At 38.9% G+C, this 22,426-nt stretch overlaps 1 protein-coding gene across 1 annotated transcript in view; it reads left to right on the plus strand.

Moving 5' to 3' along the window:
• The window catches only part of USH2A (usherin), a gene marked incomplete at both ends in the record, with an annotated part of 619,110 nt that overhangs the window by 522,533 nt on the left and 74,151 nt on the right, over positions 1–22,426 (plus strand). The window contains 2 exon segments of the mRNA XM_084245562.1: positions 772–934; positions 12,916–13,270. Of these exon segments, the coding sequence (XP_084101688.1) occupies positions 772–934; positions 12,916–13,270 (518 nt within the window).

Below are 22,426 nucleotides of genomic sequence, written 5' to 3' on the forward strand. Positions count from 1 at the left end.
GAATTTACCAATCTTCCCCTCAGCATGTAATCAGAGTGCCTGTATGACATGCCCAAGGTACTTCCATTTCTACTGAGGGCTCATCCCCAGACAGATGGTTAGGACTGGGGGTCTACAATTTTGCTACTCTTCAGCTCCAAAATTGTCAGTTTGCCAACATCTCTCTACAAATTAGACTAAATATGTTGGTTTGAAGAGCACTGCTTTCCCTAATCAAGGCTTCAGCTGATCCACTTGGAAATAACTTTGAGTTCACATTTTCTTGATTTCAATGCAGAATCAACTCCTACATCTCTGTGTCCCTAAAAGTGTGTGATGAAGATAGAATATCCTCCAAGTTGATGATTTGTTTCCTGTGTGCTGAGAGAACAGTCATTATTTTAAAGTATTTAAAATAACATCACCCCCCCCCAAATAAAAGATTTTAAAGCATACAAGATGTGCAGGACACACACACACAGAAATTTCAAGAACATTATCACTTTCTGGCTGAAATGACGGCAATAAACTAGAGGAACCTCAGTTCAAACAAGCATAAACTTTATTGCCGGTACTTATACAACTATGTGGTTTATTAATGGATTTTCCAAAAATGGCTTGCTATTTATTTAAATCCTATAGATTTGTAGTACTAACTAACCTAATGTAGATGTGCAAGTGTATATACAAAAGTATGAAACAAATTATTTTTGTGCTAGCCTTAGCCTTCCATTTGCATATGTAACTTTTTCCTGCCTGACAAATTACTAAAGGTCTTAATTCTTTTTCAAGGAGGTTGTGGAATTAGTGATAGGATGTTTGTCAAAACATCTGAAGCTGTCCCAAAGGATCTAGACGCCCCCGTTCTTAAGGCACTGGGATCAGCTTGCATAGAAGTTAAATGGACGCCACCAAAAAAACCAAATGGAGTCATCACCAACTACTTCATTCACAGGTAACATCAATTATAACTATTATTGTTAATTATTTAAGAATGCTACTCTTCCCAGATTGCAGAATAAGTACATTTAGTTTCCACAAGCTGGCAGATGGGAATTCATCTTTTGCAAGCACCTACTTGGGGTGTAGAGTGGTGCTGGAAACTTATGCACATTATCCAAGCAAAGAAGCAAGTATTACATGAACTTTGGGCTTGAGCCCTGTTTGAAGGGCAAGACCTCCAGACCACATAATCTGATGTTTGATGAAATGGCAAACACCTCTAGAGCTTCAGGAACCAAGAGAACACGGTCATTCCAGAAAGGACCAGGTCTGAAAGAGAAGTCCAGCATCTCTCATCAAATATCATGTGAAGGGTGGAGAGGCTTTTTCTCACTCTTAAAAGATAGTGGGTTTGATAAGTAGCAGTGGCTGAACTCTGCAGCCCCTTCCTCTGGATGAGTCTCCCTCTGCCTGGTGGATGGTGAGGATGCAGCTGTTTTTCACCATAATGTACACAGTGTATCTGCCTGAAATGAAGAGAAAGTCAGAGAACATGGAGGGAGAAAAAGAGAGAGGCAGCAGGGGAATTTGGGCTTGAAGGGTATTATGCTCCCAGATCCACTCTTCACTGTATCATTGTGTATATAGCTTTAATGAAAGTTTTCATTAAATAAATAATGAATAATGAGGAGGTGGAAGGAGGGAGAGTAAGAGAGGGAAGGAGGGAAAGAAAGAAAGGAATAGAAAGAGAAAGTATAAGAGACAGACAGACTAAGGAAGCAGGGAAGCAGAAAGTAAAGTTAAGACAGAGTCAAGAGGGCAAAGAACCTATCAGCTGTGAGCTTGCCCATCTCTCCAGTCTGCTTGGACAGCTATAACAACATCAAAAACTGATGCATAATGAACAGCATGCTTTTCTCATGGTTCTGAGGAATCCATGAAAAAGGGGCTGGCAGGTTGCATGTCTGGCAAGGGCCGCTCCTGGTCCACCGGCACCACATTTGCATGGTGTCCTCACAGTGTAGAAGGTGCTAGAAAAGCTCCATGGGATCTCTTTTATAAGGCACTCAGACCATTTATGGAGCTCCACCCTTCTGAGAAAATCACCTCCCAAAGGCCCCACCTCCTGATATATCACCTTGGGGGTTAAGATTTGAACCCATAAATTGAGACAGCCCACAGCATGCTCTGAGATAGACACTTGCAGACATAGGGTTTGCAGGATGAAAACTCCTTCTTCCAAAAACAAAGGGCTAATGTAGGAAGACAAAGCACAACCTTTTTTTCCCAGCTCTTCATCCCTACCCAAGTCATTTGTTCGCTTTTCCAGCAGGCTGGCCCTTCACTTGTTTGGCCCCATGTCTGCCACAGGGTGCATCCTGAAACTCTCTTCAGCTCCTCTTGCAAGTTCAGGTACTGAAACTCTGTGATTCAGATCAATCTTCAGAGATGAACTCAAGGCCTATAGGAAAATTATGAAAGGAGACAGTGTTATTGCATTTCTGGTTATGTAAACGACAAGGCCGAAATGAGCAAGACCAATTTCTTCCCAGCAAACATTAATTTGAAGAATAATATTTCTGATTCAAATACACATGAACACACAAAAATAGCTAATGTGAATTTACATTTTGGGATAAGCACATTAGCGCAAGCTCTCAAATGCCCATCCTCTTGGAATAGTTTTCTTTCATCTACTTAATGCTAATTGTATGAGAAAAGCACATCAAATTCCTATTCTGAATAAAGGGAAATAAAGTATCTGTTATAGACCAGGACGTGGCTTCACTCTGTTAGTTTTGTAAATAAAACTCATGATTACAGTGACTACTCCTTGGCAGTTCTGGAGAGGGAAAACAGGAAATCTAATGCAGAAAGCCCGTTTCAATGAAAAATACTGTAAATTGAATTTGACAGCATTTGATGGCATTTGATTATTCTAGTCACAGCCAAACAATGATATAAAGAGTAATATGAAACAGAATGTGTTACTGCCTAGCAGACTCAAAAGCAATAAACCTTCCTCCAATGTGACACAATCACTTCACAATCATAATTGTAGCCTGTTTGATACCTCTGAGTACAGCAGAAGGGCACTGACTGACATAGATACATTTTGTTTTTTATTTAAAGTGAAATGAAAATGGCCCACTGGGGCTCCAGATACCATCATTATATTCACCTACATAGGCATGAATCACTTGGCAGTTATTTCAGCTGAAGTTTAAATGTGCTTAGACAACAACAATATCAAATTTTTCTTAGATAGCTGCAAAAAAAAAAATCAGAAATTTGTAAGGACAGAAATAGAATGTAGACACATAGTTCTTTTTCATTCTGAGACTGCAGAGAGCCCCTTATATAGTTATAGCCACAAGCCTGCAGTATTTCTGGGGAGGTGATGGCATGTAATTTCTGCTTCATCATTTGCCTTCCCTTTCTTCTTGCACCACCAGAGGAAATTCGCTTAGCTTGAACCAAACACAGGTTTTGGCCTATACAGATATTTTCATTAAATTGCAGGAAGCCAACTTGCCAATCCCATTTTGAAAAGGTTTTTCACTCTGGTCTTTCTAAACCTTCTAGTCATTTCCCATTGGTGCTTACCTTCTATTTTCTGAATTTTGCTTTTAGACTTCTTCCTAATAAAAAGTGTCTGCCCTAGTAAAAAGATAAGATGATTCTGGCTTTCAAAAGTAAGACAAAATCCAAAAATAAACTATTAAGGACAAGACTGTTAATGTGATTGCTTCTGTTTAGTTTACCTATTAATTCATTATTTTATTTGACCAACTCTCTTTTATTGACTAGCTCTGAATTACAAAGGAAAACTTTCCTACTTTGGAACAAGATTTATATTAGTGCTTTGCAGTCTGTTTATTGATAGGATATCAATAAAACAATATTGGACATTTGTTTTCTCCTTATAGTAAGTTTGGTTTGTATAATACAAATTCTTCAGTGTTCCCCTTGTATATCTCTAATCCTTGCAAATTGCAAAACCTATCTACAAAATCCAACTTCCATCTGCAAAATCCACCAGACATTCTTCTTAGAATATAATAGAATGGCTTCTCACTAGGAGTTTCTGTTTTAATCAACACAATATTGTATGGGATTTTTTTTAGTTTAATTTAATTTTTTAAATTTATTTTTGTGTAGAAGAGCTGAGGTGTATGTTGTAGGCCAGAGGTGCAGGGGTTAGGGTGAGGGGAGAGGATTCACCAGACATAGAGTGGGAGCAGAACAGGCAGATCTACTGAAATACACAGCTGAGGGGAGCAGTGGGCAGACAGGAGAGGACTGCTGTGCCATGTTTGTTAGCTCACAGGACGGATACAGTGCTGAAATTTAACCCCTAGGCCGCCAGGGGGCCCTTGTATGGGGTTTTAATCTAAATATATATTTCAGAAGATTTGGGAATATGTAATAAAAGACCAAAATATACACCAATATCCTCTAAAGGATGTAAAAATACGAAGAAATTATAAGCTTTCTGGGCCTCCCCTGGTGGCACAGGTGGTTGAGCGCCACATTGTGAGGCTATCCATGGCCTCTGCAGTGCAGGTTCGATCCTGGCCAGCCCATGAGATGCCCACATGGTGCGGCAGACCTCTCTTATCTCTCCTGCTGCTCCCCTCGGCAGTGTATTTCATCAATCTGCCTGTTCTGTTCCCAGCTCTGTCTCAGGTGAATCCTCTCACCCTCCCAAACATCTGGCCTATACCCTGGTTCTTATATAAGTAAATAAAAATCTTAAAAAAAAAAAAAAGAAAGAAATTATAAGCTTTCTAAGTGTCAAGAAAGTTTTGAAGGATAAAAATCTGAGATAGCTTCAAAGGATGGATGATATGGAAGAGTATCCCAGGCACGGAACTGCAAATCATAATTTTCTAAAATGAATAATCAAACTGATTGAATAAACTAAGAAAAGGGGGCATTAACTCAAAGGGATAGTTATGCAATTTGTGTTGTATGGAAAGATAGATATGAACTTGGAGAGAGAGAGACAAAGAGAGAGACAGAGATATACAGACAGACAGACATATGTTCTTACCTACCATGAAATATCAGCTCTACTATCAATAACATTTATTATAGTAGGAGATATAAGTCAAATTAAGCAAACCAACTAAAAGAGCTATACAATATGAGAAATATAAATATTTACCATAAAAGAGACTGATTCTATCTCTTGTAATCTTGGGACAATTCACAAAGTTGATGGCATTAGGGCTAAAAAAATAAGGATTTAACAACTATGTTAGAAATACATTTGTTAGAAAGAGGTTTTAACAGAACATAATTTTTAAAAAGTCATTTATCTCTTCTTTGTGATTTACCCAGGGAGCATATAGAATTTCTATCAATAAAATTAGCTACTGTTAATTTATATACATAATATATGCTATTATATATATGTGATGCTTTCTTTATATAGAATGAGTCCTGTTGTTCATACTGCTCTTCATTTTCTTTGTGCATTTAGAGATACATATTTCATTTATTTTAATGACTCATGCTGTTGTATTTTATAGATGTGTGCCCCCCATTATTTAAGCTCTCCCCTACTTGTGGTTAAATAGGGGATTGCCAAGTTTCAAGATAACAGCAATCTGTCAAAAAAATTCTTACAATTAGCATATGGATTATTCCTAGTACCAGAAATAGAGAATCAAACTTTTGTGAATTTTTACATATTCTAAGTTGTCTTCCAAAAATGACATATAAGAATTCTGATTCTGAAAACACCTATTAATACTGGGTCTTATCAATGTTTGAAATCCTTGCCTGTCCAAATTTTAAAAGGCATATAATTATTTTAGTTAAAATTTTGATTATTATAAGTGAGTTCTTCACTTATCTCAAATATTTATTTGTTCTTTGTGTTTATAATACAGTATAATGTAATTCCTTAGGCTATTTTCTTTTGTGTTGTTTCCTGTTAATTTGTTTGTGTACTTTGTATTTTAAGAAAATTCTCTCTTTAGTGATGACACTAAAAATAATGTATCAGTTATTTCTTATAGCACTTTTATGGCTCTGTTCTTTAAATATAAATATCAATTTGTTTTTGCTTTAAGGAATGAGACAGGCAATCCAGATGTTCACTTAAAAAAACTAGTGTGTCAATGTTATTTTATAAGCCCTTGATTTGAAATGCCACCTACACAAAACTCCCATGTGTTGTATGGTTCATTTCAAAACTTTTATTCTGTCTAATTTGTGGCAGATAGAATTTTAATAAGCAGATCCTGATAGTAAGGACCTCTCCAGTGAATAAAATTAGTAGAATAAGCAAAATTTCCAATATTGGAACCATAGGTTCAAGTAATGGTCAGATTTGACTGGAGCTTTGTTATTTTTAGGGGGAGTTGAGCTTGATGATGGATTTAAATAACAGGTAAGGAAGCTGGGGTTTTGATTTGGAGATAAAGTGAGCCATTGCAAGTTCAGGGTAAAATAAAGAAGCTCTTATAGAAAATAATGTAGAGGGTTCTCAAAATATTAAAAATATATCTAACATATGATTCAGCAGTTCCACTCCTAGGTATTTACCTGAAGAATGCAAAAACTAATTCAAAGGGATAAATGACTCCTATGTTCATTGTAGCAATATTTACAATACCCAATTTATGGAAACAACCCAAGTAGATTGATGGGTGGATTAAGATGTGGTTTATATACCAAATAGTATAATACTGAATCTTGCCATTTGCAACAACATAGATGGAACTGAAGGAAATAATGCAAAGTTAAACAGTCAGAAGGAGAAAGACAAATGTCACATGACTTCACTTACATGTGGAATTCAGAGAAACAAAACAAAGGGTGAGTCAAAACCAACCCATTAACAAACCCTAGAAATCTGACTGTGGAATTAAGACTACCAGAGTGGGAGCTGGAGGATGAAGAGCAAAGTGTGGGGGTGGGGAGACCCAGTGGACTATGGTGAAGGGCTATGGTGCCTTGGTCATGGGGGTGGTATGTTAAAATATATTTGAAGGGGTGTGATCCTATATCTCTGAATCACAAACGATATTGTAAACCAATGTTACCTCAATGAAATATTTAAAAAAAAAAAATAGAGATGCCCTATGTGAGCACAGAACAAGGCATCTGTAGACAGAAGACATGGCTTCCATGTCCAGGGTCTCACCACTTACTAGTTATTGACCTTGGGTAACTTCTATGTTACCTGAGCTCCCATTTCTATGTAAAAGTTAGGTTAATTTAAACATAGAAGGTAATTGACCTCCCAGAATTTTATAAGATTAAGAAGAAATAATGTATGCAAAATTACTGTTAAACATAAAGCTTGATAAAAAAATAGAAAGTTTTCCTAGGTATCTCACCCATACCATGCATTAGGAAGACACACCTGGAAGTTATAGAAGAATACTTAAGGAAAAGGAAAGAGGTCTGTGATAAAAAGAGAAGCAGATTACATGGCAGTATGTTTGTAATCCGTTTTTATTTAAATATATATATATTGTATTTAAATATATATATTACATTTATATGTGTATGAAAAATGACTGGAATGTGACATTTTAGTGCTTAGCTCCCAGAGATAGGTTATGGGTAATTCTTATAAGTACTTGTGGTTTTGTACATCTGTATTTTCTAATTACTTTTGACAATCAGTGTATGATTGTGATGAAGACATAATAAATTCATCTATCACCTCCCTCTTTATGACTTTCCTATTTTCCTCTTTCTGGGAACATCATCATCCATTTCTGTAACAATCAAGGTCTGATCAGGAAAGTAAATGATACCAGGTATTTTAAGACAAATAATTTAATTTAAATAATTATCTAGTTATGTATTTGTTAACTAAGTAGCTGAAAGAATAAAAAGCAAATGAGAAGATAATATAAAGGAGGCAACTATTTTAGGATTACGTGAACAAAGCGAAATAGAATTATTAAAGCCTAGGACCCTTCATAGGAATCTCCATGATACTGGACCCAGACATCTGATGTGGGGGCAGCTGCCAGGTAGCACAGGTGACTGGCGAAGAGACATGAGATGAATCTGGTTTCCCAAGTGCTGGAAAAATGGCCTCCTTCAAATATCTGCCCTGGCATTTCCAAAGTGAAGATTCTGTACAGGGAAAGATATTCTCATAATCGGCAACCAAATAGGAAGGAGCCAGTTTCTTTTTCATTTCAGTTTTCGGACCCCTTCTGGTGCCCCCCTATTGGTGTAGCCCAACACAGTCACCAGTAAAGCAGAAATGTGAGTTGCAAGCATCCCTCCACTATCTTACAGCCAAATATAGAAAGTTCATTTAGAGCTGACAGTGAGAACGTAATAAAAGGTGCATTTTTTGTAGATAACCAAATTCCAGGTAATCTTGGACTCTTCCATCAATTAGTTATCTAGTCATTGCTTCAAAAATTAATAATTTTATAATGCAGGATGCCATGCTTCAATGGATACTAAAAATATAGAGTATATAAATAATACACTGATAATAAGAAAGTCTTGATGAAATTTTGCCATTTTTCCATAACATGAATGGAACTACTGGGTGTTCTGCTAAGGGAAGTAAATCAGATGGAGAAAGACAACATACAATTTCACTCATGTGGAAGATAAAAAAATAAATAAAAGCACCAAATGCTTAGATTATAAGAACAAAATGATGGTTACCAGAGAGGAAATGGGGAGAATGGGTAAACTGGATCGAGGGGTCAGTTGTGTGGTAAGGGATGGAAACTAGACTTTTGATGGCATCATAATGGAGTATACAGATGTTAAGTTACAATTGGTACAGATGAAACCCTTGTAATGTTATAAACAAATGGTACTTCAATAAATACTTTTTTAAAAATATAGTCTTTGCCTTCAGGGAACTTACAGATCAGTATGAGAAATAAAAAAATGAAACTATGTTACAATATAGTGTGACAAGTGATTCAAAAGAAGAATCATAGCACATAAATGGATATAACTCTATTTGAGAGAGAATCAGGGGAAAATCTTTCTGGAGAAAGTGATTTGGGGTTAGATTTTTTTTAAAGATTTATTTATTTATGCATACAAGAGCTGGGGTACAGGCCAGAGATGTAGGGGGTGAAAGGATTCACCAGAGACAGAGTAGGGAACAGAACAGGCAGATCGATTGAAATACTCTGCTGAAGGGAGCAGTGGGCAAGACAGGAGAGGTCAGCCTCGCCATGTGGGTCCATCCCTGGCTGGCCGGGGATCGAACTCATGCTGCAGAGGCTGTGGACAACTTCATAGTACGGTGCTTAACCCCTTGCACCACCAGGGAGGCCCGGGATTAGATTTTTAAAAGGTGAATTGAGTTAGCCCAAAGAAAGGAGAAAAGAAAAGGGGAAAAAGGTGAGGCATTATAGTGTTTAATTTAAAATATAATTAAATGGGATTAAAAACAAAAACGCATAGCAGGAATCTAGAAAACTTAAATAAGGGACCAGGAAAATGAATATAAGAAAGTGAAAATCAAAATCAACAAAAAACTATGAACCAGAGACACTTTTAGGGGGGCGGGGGCGGGAGGGGAGGGATTGGGGTCAGAATGGGGGGGCTGCAATTGTATGGGGAATATAACAATAAAATTTATAAAAAAAAAAAAAAGAAATATTCAAAAAAAAAAAAACGGATGTCAAAACCATAGAAGTATGAGATATCATGGAATACACAGGAAATTTAGGCAAGTCTTTGGTTATGACTGGAATATAAAATGGAGACAGAAATGCTGGATGGAAGGAGACTCTAGAATGGCAAGCACAGATGAGTTATGTAGCAAATCATAAAAATTTTAAAAGGATTACTTTAAAAATTTTACATCTTTGGCATCTCTTCTCCCAAAGGTAGACCTGGGTTCAGCCTTCACATAGCATCTTGTAAATTGCCTGTTTCCATTTCCTGTATGGTCAGGAAGAACATTTGTTTTCAGATGGATTGTTGAGATGACCTCTCATTTTGACTCCCTGCTGTCTCTCCCCATCCAATGCAGCCTTCACATTGCAGCTGGTACTTGAGTTTTGGAACCCACCTCAAGGCTAACCCCACTTGTATCATCTATTACATTTTACCCAGTGAATTTCATATGCATTATTTGACTTAATTCTTAGGAAAATTCTAGAAGATGTTAGCCATTATAAGATTATTAACTCCAGTTTCCAAAATGAAAGGGAAACTATCTCAAGATTATTTAACTAGGTGACCCAAAGCTACAACCTATCTCCTGCAGTTGCAAGAGTTTCTGACTATTTCTTTAAATTTGGAGTATTCTTAATATTGTTCATGAGGTAATAGTGGCAGATTCATAATCCTAAATTGTTATGAGGAATGCATTGGGTGATAGGATTTTATTTTAATTGCTTTTGAAGATAAGCACTGAGAATTGCTGGCTGGGGGGAGGGAAGGTGAAGGGAATTCTTTAAAAGGTTATACTCCATTAAGACAAACTAAGTGTGAATGCCTTTTAAAATATATAGTTCTTAGATTTTTAATACTTCCTTTTTGTTTTCTTCTTTATGTTAAGCAACATTAAATTAACCCTGGTTGGAAATGGACATTATTGAAGTCTTTCCCAAATGAGCTTAAGCATAGAATAACCATTTGCCTATTCACAAAGAACTGAAAATGTGATTTCCCTAAACACAGACCATTCAGGAGGAAACACTTCCAGTTAAATGAAGAGTTCGAGTCTAAATCTTAAATAAATTAGGAATAATTGGGATCTACTCACCATCTTCTGTTCAGAGTTTACTCAGACATAAAGATACAATTTTTTAACTCTAAGGATGGAATGTTTACCTCACCAGAATGACAAGAAATACTTAGCCGAGCAGCATCCCTTCATAATTTTGGCAGATAAACTTGAGGCTAACATAATACTCAATCTCTTAATACTTAATCATAATACTTCCACAATGTACTTTTTTAAAATTGACATTTTCAGGCAACTTTTAAAGAACGTCAGTTTTATGACAACTCTGGCTATACCTCAATGAGGAAACTCTTGAGAATTTCATAAAAATTAATTGAATTGCCATAGAAAGGTTGAAATCAGACAAAAGAGATTTTATTTCCCTGTAAAAGTGCATATGTTTGTTTGCTCTAGTGTGTTCCTAGCAAACACCTTTTTAAAAAAACTCACTGAGAGGCATCCTTGGCTGCAAGCCCCGTGGTCCTCATTAAAATGGATCCCTCCCAATGGCACACCTGGTACCTGGTCTCTGTAGCAAGTACAAAGGCCAAACCCTGCAAACCTTCCCTGAGTGCAGAATCTGGCCCACACGTGGTGGTGAGGAGTAATGAGGTGGGCTGGCGATGGTCGTCGTGGGTCACCGACAGCTTTCCACGAAGCCTCTACAACATCCAGCGGGAAGCTTGTCATTGCTCCCTCTTAGGTCATAGTGATTTATCAACTTGGGAATCCTCAAATTCCCAAAGCCAGAGATTTTAAATATCCTTCCTTTTTGTGAAAGGCACTGTCATTTACTTTGTCTTAATAACTCTTTCCATTTTGATGGTTAACCTGATATGGCAGCATAAGGAATATTTTGGGAGCTAAGGCATCTGTTAATTAAATACTCCTAACAGCCTGGAAAATACTGATTTATTTGTCAGTCTCCTCTCAACTGGAGAGTGAGCTAAAGGAGGGTCAGGAGTAGAATAGCTGTCATATGGTAGATCTATTTTTAATGTTTTGAGAAACCTCCATCCTGTTTTCCATAGAAGCTGGACCAGTTTACTACCTACCAACAGTGTTTGAGGGTTACTTTTTCTTCACACCCTTGCTAACATTTGTTGTTTCTGTGTCTTTTTTTTTTTTTTTTAAATATGGGCCATTCTCACAAGTGCAAGATGCCATTGCATTGTAGTTTCGTTTTGTGTTTTCCTGACATTAAGTGATATTGAAAATTTTTCCACGTGCTTGTAGGCCATCTGTGTTTGCTTTGGAGAAGTGCCAATTTAGCTGTTCCCACCATCTCTTTATTGGGTTCTTCATTTTATTGAGTTATATGAGTTTTTTGTAGATCTTGGATATTAGCTCCTTGTCAGATATATGATGTACAAATATCTTCTACTATTTATTAGGATGTCTTTTCATACAAATTCTTTTTTTTCACTGTGCAGAAGCTTTTCAATTTGATGTACTCCCATTTGTTTATTTTTGGTTTTATTTTCCTTGCCATCAGAGACAAGACTCCAAAGACATCACTAAAGCCAGTGTCATAAAGTTTTCTGCCTATGTTTTCTTCTGTTTTTTTGTGGTTTCCAAGCTTGTATTTAAATCTTTAATCCATTTTGAGTTAATTTTTGTGTATGGTGTGAGACAGTGGTCTAGTTCAGTTTTCTGTATATGGCTGTTGAGTTTTCCCAACACTATTTATTGAAGAGAACTTTCTTTCTCCATTGTATATTCTTGGCTCCCTTGTTGCAGATTATTTATCCATATAAATGTAGGTTTATTTCTGGGTTCTCAATTCTATTCCATTGGTCTGCATGCCTATTTTCATTCCAATCCCTTACTGTTTTGATGACTGTAGCCTTGCAATTTAAAGTCAGGAAGTGTGATACCTCTATTCCTCTTTTTTGTTGTTGACATTGATTGGGTTATTCAGGATATTTTGTGTTTCCATATGAATTACAGTAATGCTTTCTCTATTTCTTTGAAGAATTCCATTGACTTATTTTTCCCATTGAAATTTTGATAAGCTTTGCATTGAACCTATATATTGCTTTGGGTAAAATGGCCCTTTTAACTGTGTTAATTCTTTCATGTTTTCTATGAAGTATATGCACTCGTCATGATCAGTCAAAATGATGGTGAATCAGGTCCCTGGCGTCCTCATCCATCTGGTCTTCATCTGGATGCCAGGAAAGGACAGTTGAAAAGTTGATTTGGTCACAGAGTTTTCTAAAATAAAATTCACACAATATTTGAAATCCTGGTTTTGAAGTATGCATCTGTCACTGATTGTCCTCCTGATTTCCTTTCAGACGTCCTGCTGGTGTGGAAGAGGTGTCCCTTTTGTTTGTCTGGTCAGAAGGAGTCCTTGAATTTACCGATGCCACAGATACTCTGAGACCTTTCATGCTCTATGAATATCGGGTCAGAGCCCACAACTCCATGGGCTCAGTGGAGAGTACGTGGTCATCAGCATGGACTCTGGAAGCCCCACCTCAGGACCTGCCAGCACCCTGGGCTCAGGCTACCAGTGCTCACTCAGTCCTGCTCAACTGGACAGAGCCCACATCTCCCAATGGCATCATCTCCCAGTACCATGTAATCTACCAGGAGAGACTAGATGACCCGACAGTCAATGTCTCTCCTATGCGTGCCTTCACACTTACGGTAAGAACTTAGAAAAGATAGCAGATATTTAGATTATCTGGTTAATATGCTGAAATTCATTTTGTACTTTGAATTGCCCTTTGGTAACACTTAGGGCTTAAATATATAAAAATCTTTCATGTGTGGAAAGATGCAATATACTCGGTGGGTAAGATACTGAATTGAGTACAAAAGATATTGGGGACTGTTTTGCAGACCATAGTTAGCTATTTAACTTCAAGTAACTGAATCTGTCTTTGCCATATTTCCAAATCCGTAAATGGGAATGTTAAATGCAATCCTCTATATTTCATGGAGATGAATCTCAGACAAAATTTGACATATATCTATGTATAGGTATAAATGATACAGACATAAATATAAATGTGACCATATTGGCTCTTTGGAAAAGAAGAAAGTTAAATTTCTACATATATCTTTTAGATACATAGTTGTAGAGGTAGATAAACATGTAGGTATGTAGATGGAAATGTAGACACAAGTGTGAAGTAGATGTGGATCTAGATGTTACATGCACTACAGCTTAGTGGTGACTTTTCTGGGTTGACCTTCTTTGATCCATAACATAAATCAGTTCATCTGGTGTCTCCAGAAAGAACCTGCTGCTCTATGGGAGAGACAGAACCAGGATGGTCCTTGTGTCAGGGAACTTTCTCTCCATAATATCACAGAGGTAAGAAGTAAGTATAGGAAAACAATGGGAGAAGTAGTAGGTGATGGCCTAAAACAGCCCCCACACTGGGGTTCAGATCCCACATGCCACCACCAATCAGCTGTAAACCATACTGCCAGAGAGAGTGAGTGGCACCAGGGGTCAAAATGTTCAAAGTGGTCTGGAAAGGCAATAGGAAACCCTCATGGAGGTGAAACCAAGTTTATCCGCAGGATTACTGAAATGTGCCAAGATCTCACTAAATGTGAAAGTCCCTCAAAACAAGAAGAAAGGAACAGACAGCATAAAGCATTATTTTCAAAGACCACATCATGTCTCTGTGCTTCCAACTTAGCCCGTTTATAGGGGATCTGTCTTATAGAGTTTAACTTTTTTTTATTTTAATTTTATTTTTATATTCCCTATACAATTGCAACTCCCTTATTTTGACCCCAATCTCTCCTTTCCCTGACCCCCACCCCCCATAGAGTGTCTCTGGTTCATAGTTGTTTGTTGATTTTGATTTTCACTTTCTTATAGTTATTCTTTTTCCTGGTCTTTTATTTAAGTTTTCTAGATTCCTGCTATGAGTGAAACCATCCGGGATTTTTCTTTTTCTTTCTGGCTTATTTCACAGAGCATGATCCCTTCCAGTGCCATCCATGTTACTGCAAATTGCATGTGTTTATCTTTTTTGAATGCTGAGTAATATTCCATGGTGTATATGTACCACATCTTCTTGATCCAGTCATCTATTTTTGGGCATTTGGGTTGTTTCCAAAGCTTAGCTATTGTAAATAGTGCTGCTATAAACATAGGGGTGAGGTGCTCTTTAGAATTGCTGTTTCTGTGTCCTTTGGGTAAATACCTAGGAGTGGAATTGCTGGATCATATGGAAGCTCTGTGTTTAGTAGGTCCAGAAATCTCCACACAGCTCTCCATAGTGGTTGGACCAGTTTGCACTCCCACCAACAGTGCAGGAGAGTTCCTTTTCCTCCACAACCTCGCCAACATTTGTTGTTGCTAGTTTTTTTAATATGTGCCATTCTCACTGGTGTAAGATGGTATCTCATGGTAGTTTTGATTTGCATTTCCCTGATGACAAGTGATGTTGAACATTTTTTCATATGCCTGTTGGCCATTTGCATTTCCTCTTCAGAGAAGTTTCTTTTTAGCTCTTCTGCCCATTTTTTGACTGGATTATTTTCTTTGTTTTTGTTGAGTCTCATCAGCTCTTTGTAGACTTTTGTGATCAGTCCTTTATCATTAGTGTTGTGTGCAAAAATGTTCTCCCAGTCGGTGGGGTTTCTCTTTGTTTTTGTTATTGTTTCTTTTGCTGTGCAGAAGCTCTTTAATTTGATGTAGTCCCAGCTGTTTGTCTTTGCCTTCACTATCACTGCTTTGGGTGATGTGTCTATAAAGATGTCTTTGATGTGCATATCATGTAGTGTTTCGCCTATATTTCCTTCTATGTATTTTATGGTTTCAGGTCTTATGTCTAGTTCTTTAATATCTAAATAATACTGGTCAAACACTTTTTTTTTTTTTGTGGGACCCTCGCCGGTGGCCAGGGATCGAACTGGCGCTGCAGAGGCTGCGGGCAGCCTCGCAACCCAGCGTTCAACCGCTGCGCCACCAGGGGAGGCCCCAAACACATTTTTTAAAAAGATTTATTGTATTTATTTAAAAGCTGGGGTACAGGCCAGATGCATGGGAGGGTGAGATGATTCCCCAGAGACAGAGTGGGGAACTGAACAGGCAGACCAATGAAATACACTGCTGAGGGGAGCAGTGGGCGAGACAGGAGAGGTCTGCTGTGCCATGTGGGATTCTCGCCAGCTGGCCGGCCAGAATCAAACCCGCACTGCAGAGGCTGTGAACAGCTTCACAGCACGTCGCTCAACTACCTGTGCCACCAGGGAGGCCCTGGGCAAACACATTTTAATGAAACTTTGGGGAATTTTTTTTCAATGAATAGCTTACCATCTTTTCCCACTGTGCTGATGTTCTTTTTTCTCTAGGACTAAAATAGTAGCAACAAGTAAATTAAGTATTAAATAATAATACTATCGAAATTTTCATATCTATCTGCATAAGAATGGGTACTTTATTTTTTATTTGACATTTAGTCAACTTTACACAAAGGTCTTCCATATTCTCTACAGCCTTTCTCATATACATTAGCAGCAGTGCTCTCAAGTGTAGATCTTTTTAGCTAATATGTAATCCTCAACATATCCCTATTACTTCTCACCATATCCTTATTAATCATGATCTAACTTCCACCCTTAACATAAAATACTGAAAAATAAAGTAGAAATAGTGAAAAATCCTTTGACAAGAGCTTTCTTAAGGAGACATTTTCATTTAAATATATTTTATTGAAGACTCCAGTATTGCAACAATTAAACCTCTGATCTGTTAAAATATGGCTTTTGGGGTCTGAACCTAAACCCTTAATCTCCCAAAACAATTCTATTGGAATTCCCTTGTAGAATACCCTTTAAGTTATCCCTTCATTGCTGGTTTTATTTTTCAACACAAGACTTAAAGTATCCCGTGAATTCTGTCCTTCCTTTAATCTGGTAGCTTCTATTTTTATCACACTAAAAAGTTACTGGAAGGAAGAAAGCCTATAGCCCTAATCTGGAGGCTCCCCACCTTTTGTACATGGGACCTTCCCAGCAGAGCTTCTCTCTGACAGGCTGGCATTGCCTCCGCCTTTCACATTCCTAAAGATTAGTCCTTGCAGGGCCTCCCTGGTGGCACAGGGGATAAAGACAGCACTGTCAAGCTATCCGCAGCCACTGCAGCATGAGTTCGATCCCTGGCCGGGGAGCAATCCACTTGGCACAGAAGACCTCTCCTGTCTTACCTGCTGCTCCCCTCAGCAATGTATTTCAGCAGGTCCTCCTCTTCTGCTCCCCACTCTCTCTGGTGAATCCTCTCATGCCCCGCACCTCTGGCTTACATCCCAGTTCTTGTACGCATAAATAAATAAATCTTTAAAAAAAAAAAAAGATTAGTCCTTGCAGTGCTACAGAAAATAGGCAGTAATATTTCTGATTCCTGTTTTTGAATGTGTATGTGCCTGTGTGTGTATGGTTGTCTGTCCAAGTGGCTCCCGAATATCTTAATCTTGCCCTGAGATTTCCAAGAGGAAACTTCATTTGTCTCATTGGCAAAGATCCCATTTGAGTTTGAAGCTAGTGGACATCTCAGTGCAGTCTCAGCTGGTGTTCAGACATTTTGGCCACAAGGCCAAGTTTCCAGGCAATGGGCCACTGTGACTATGGACTAACACCTTTGGAGAAGGTGCATTTCATCCGTATCTACATGCCTGCAAAATGCGCTCAATCTTTTTAAAAATAATAAAAGATGCCTAAAGAAGGAGTTTCTACCATGTTATTCCAATTGCTGGACATCAGAGGGGCATGTGGCTTTTGTCCTAGTCCGTCCTCCTCCTGCACCTCCAGTCCTTCTCCTGTTCAGCACAGCACAGCTGCTACTAGCACGCGGGGCCTCAGGGTCGAGAACAGATTATTGACGATTCAATCCAAGTTGGCAAATAGACATTGAGCACTATATTCAATATGTCAATGGTCGATCCTGCATCGACTCTATGGTGATGTTTGCCACACGCCTTCAGCAGAGCAGAGTCTGTGGGAAGAGAAGTAATCACATTAGAGGCACAGATGGTGCCACTGCTGAGCATTTCAGATTTCTAGATTTCTTCGCTTCTGCCTTCTGAGCTCACATCTTGACCAGTCCCTTTTAAATCTCTCTCTAGGGTCTTCCTGACTCCACTTACTATGTTTCTGACTCCTGCACCAGTCGCACACCTTCACTGTCACCTTCTCTTTCTCCCCTGCCCTAGGAAATGTTTTGATTTTTTGTTTCTTTGACAGCTTTGGCCAAAATTGCCCAGTGCCAAGGACCCACGTGAGCCATTAGGGAAGCACAGATTCCATCCTCACGAGGGCTGGGACAGCTCAATCCACAGTCCTGCAAGAGGACTAGCCCATTCCCTTCCTTTAGTCTCTGGTTTCCTGGGATGCCAGCTCTGCTGGGGGTCCACTGCTAAGTCGCCCAGAATGCGGTGCCATCATTAGCTTGTCCCGAGGTTCCCCGGGGTGGTCTATAGACAGGTGGACGTCGATGGGAGAGCCGCAGAAAGCAGGTGCAGTGGAGGCATGCGCCTCACGGAGGTGGCAGTGGATGGAGAACTGGCAGTGGGGGCCTCCGTGGGGGTGGAGAGCATATGTGTTGGCAGGAGCAGCAGCAGCAGCAGCAGCAAAGGCAGCAGGAGAGGAGAAATGGAAAGTGTGTGTATTTTTCTGTATCATCAGCTTCTCCCCCAACCTCAAGATAAGTTTCAGCTCCCTTTGGGCTAAGTAGATCATTCTAAGAGAAGAGAGAGTTTCTGAAGGTCTCTTTAGACTAGTGCCACCCAGTCCTGAAAACAAGCTTTAGTTGAACTCCTGAAACTCTCTTCCCAATTAGCTCTGTGATGAATTGCACAGTGTCAGGAGAGAAACTGTATTTAGCCTGGCTTGGCACGAGAGAGTTCCGTGGTGGTGTTTACAGGGAACACTCCTGGCGAGCTTGGCGGTGCTGCTGCCACTGTTCCCATTTGTTTGCTGTTTCTCACTGGCACCTGCCTTCACACTGGCAGAACTAACTTGGGATTTAAAGGTGAAGGTGGTTTACCTGCTAGCCTGTGCTCTCTATGGACCTCTGCTTACCCCACTCAAGCTCAAGCCCAGCTCAGACATTTGCCCAGCGTGCTGGGAGAGAGATGGCCTTTGCTCTGTGTGTAGACTCCACACACAGTGCAGCGGGGCAAGTACATTAAATGGGTCACTGAAAGTTGGTTGCCCATCTGGAGGTAATATCCAGAATTACAGTCTCTAGCTTCTAGATGACAGTTGCCAAACCCCCTTGTGCAATGTCGAGAGGGAGGTATTCAAAATGTCCTCCTGTGGTTGCCTCATCTCTTTACCATTAAGTAGATGTGCAGCAAAAAAAGACAAAGAAATACTTCATAATTGCCATATTATGGAGGGTTTGTAAGCAATCTGATGACTTTGTGTTTAATCCCATTTTCATTTTGACTTAGTATAATGTAAATATTATTTCTCTTGACATGGAATCTTAAATTAGTCCCACTTCTGACAGTTGGATGGTGCTTAGCCTTTCCTTCCCAGATCCATACATTAAACCACAGAAACACTCTCAGAGATCCAGCTATTTAGAAGGACTCTGTTGGTGATTCTCTTTCCAAAATGAAGAATAAATTTTGGAAACAATAAATAAGTAATAAAATAGTTACCATACTTTCTGAATTAATTCTATAAGCTGAGGTATTTCACACTTTATAAAATGTATCATATGTTCTCTTATAAAAAGATACAAACAATGGGTGGGAAATGCCCCAAAACAATGACTACTTGGTGGGGTGGCCTTTTTTTTTTTCTTTTTGCTATATTGATGTATTGGATTTGACATAAACTTTTTATTTAGGTCTTATGTTCCTCTTCCCACTTTTTCTAGGATAGCCTACCAATTACATATATATCTTGGAGATCTACTGTTTGCTCAATGTTATTGGGGCTGAAAAGCATACATCTTCTTAAGCTTCGTGTAACTATGTCTTGAAAGAACTTTATTGTTCTCCACTTCACTGCGATAGGCTTCATCAGGACTCTCTGGCTCACTCATCAGTAACCTCCAATCACCTTCAGTGATAAGGGCCGGTAATTTTGGTAATCAGGACTGATTTCAGGTGTTTATTTCTTCTTAAGCCATTCTAAACCTGTCTTGAATTGAGGGGTCTTGAGTGGGGCGGGGTCATATTTGTTTTCCTCCTTTTTTAATTCTCTTTGTTGATTTCCCTCCTCCAAGTAGTAAGGAGGTAACTAGAGGAGCTTCTCTACTGAATTCCCTTCTTTAACTTGCTTTTCATGCACCTGCATCTGCTTTAACTTGCTTTTCATGCACCTGCATCTGCTCTTACATACGTTGTGTCCTGTGTCAGCCTTCAGAGGAAGATGGGCTTGATGGTGTAAGGCTGATTCTTTAAGTTCTGCAGGTGGTGTTGGGCATATTCTTACTTACTGCCTTTCTCTCTAAGCTATATTTGCTATCCCTCTGACATCCTGATACACAACTAAGTGATCCCATTATCTTTCAGGTTGCTCCAGCCAGATTCCTCTTCCTTCCTTATTTGCTTATCCAATTCTTCACTAAGTCCTGCCGACTCTTCTTTGAAAGCACGTCTTGAATCCTGCTGCTTGGAGATCACATTAGGCTCTTCACTTGTCTTGTTCCCTCCTCAAATAATCATGTTCTCACACTTGAGATGCATCTGTCCTCCTTTTAAACCACCAAGTCCGAGCTAAATGTTCTTTGTCTCACATGACAGTTGAAAGAGCTAAATAAACAAATGCATGCATTTTTGAAACTATAAATGAAAAAATAATTAATCTATAAAACTTTGGAAGTGATACTATTAGAAGTGACATAGGCTTATAGAAATGAGCCAATGTAGACAAAGTTTGTGTTGGTACTAGGCAACTGTACGCATTTGGTCATGAATGAAAAAAATCTTATGTTTTGTAGATTTTAAGCATTCCTTGCCTTGTGACAAATTCTGAACTTTCAAAGTAAATGGTTTCAGATACTACCCTGTTAATTTCTAGGTAATTTCTCAAGTATCAGTTAGATTTTATTTCCTTTCTAAATCACCTGGAGCAAGAGTCTGCTTTATTTTTCTCCCTGAAGGTTAGCTACCATCCCATCTCCGTCTGTAGCTCTAAGAGCCGTCCACAGGCAATTTCCACATGATAAGCACCTCGATTTCCCTGCCATGATATTCACAGGGCCCCACCCATTCCCCTAAATATGCAGACATAGCATCTAACCATGAGGACTTTTGGTAACTCACACACACACTTCCCAGATGAGACAGATTCTGCCAAATGGGCATCCACCTACTTCACCTATGCCAATGAGCGGACTCGCTGTCTATGAGGGACAGTTGTAGGGAGACTACATGCCCTTTAACTCAGGTAGGTTGTTATTTTCTGGCCTTTAACTGAATTATAAAGACACCCAAGAATCCAACAGAGCCCTGTTAAAATGTCTATGAATGTTAAAGTGAACGCATCCACATGTTAACAGGCCCAGGCCATAAATTCAGAATATATGCCATTTAGCAGAGACAGCAAGCTGTAAATGGCAGTGAAGGGCAGAAGTTAATTGAACTACTGTGCTCTTGTCACAAGTGGAAAGTGACCAGTGCTGGAGACAAGATGGCTGCCCCTGAAGTGCCCTATGGCATCCAGGAGATCAGATCCTTGGCTCTGCAAGGGCTTATGGGTGAGGGGGAAATCATACACAGATGACCAATTTTTTTATGGTTCACAGCCGATCAAAGTGAAATTCAGCAGCTGTTCAGGACAAGTGACCACTGTAACGGCTGTAATATAACCTACTAAATAGAGAGGGAATTGCATTAGAGCAAGAGGTTAGCTGTGATTATCGGCAGGTGAGTGCTTTATTGAAGTTGAAAGACCATTAACATTGATAGAGTAATTATTTCAACTTGAAAGTAATTACCTTGATGGGTGATAACTTCTCTAGTGCTCCCAGATTTGATTGGGCCAAACAATTGTGAGCTCCTGAAGCCTAGAAAAATATTACAACAATACTGTGATTTTTAAATTACTGAAACCACTGTTGGAATATTTTAATTATGCTGAACAGTGAAAAGATTTTGCCTTATACCAGTTACTGACCTCTCATGTAGAGAGAGACATTTGCTTTTTAATCCAAATGCAGTGACCCACACCTACCACCTGTGAACACATATGTGATGGGTTTGCAAATGGATCTTTTTATCCTGATGTGATTTTTAAGGTGAAACATCTTGTTGGTTTAGTAGCTGTGAGTTACTAAGCTGGAACTGCCTGTAGTTGATCATGTCGATGAGCTGGGAGTCCCAGAATAGCAGCTATCTTCTGTCTTGTGACAGAGGTTTAAATTTGGATAAATTAAATATTTTGGGAATGGGGTCACACCGATTGAAAATTTTTGGATGCCATGCCTTGTAGATCCCAAATTTCAAATTTTATTTAGTCATGTCATTCAGTTGTTTAGAGAGCATCCTTGCCTGATGCTAATGACTTCACCCACCCACACGCATTTCCTGCGTATCAGGGCATTTTCTGCTTATCCACACTAGACATCAGCAAACAAAATAAAAGCTAAAACCCAGTCCCTCACTTCTCTAAAATCTCCTGCATATATGAAAGTTGCGAATTATTTGCAGTGGAGACCAAGACGCATGAAGTCTAGTGTGGTGATATGACCAAGAGATGGTGTGGGGCTCTTTCATTTATCAACCGTTCACCCTAATCTCTTTTGAGAATCTATTGTGCCCCAAAGCTATAACAGATACCAAGAAAGAAGAAATAGTGCCTTCTCTCTGGTACTCAGGGTTT

Source organism: Talpa europaea (genome assembly GCF_964194135.1).
Source record: "Talpa europaea genome assembly, chromosome: 10".
NCBI classification, from domain to species: Eukaryota; Metazoa; Chordata; class Mammalia; order Eulipotyphla; family Talpidae; genus Talpa; species Talpa europaea.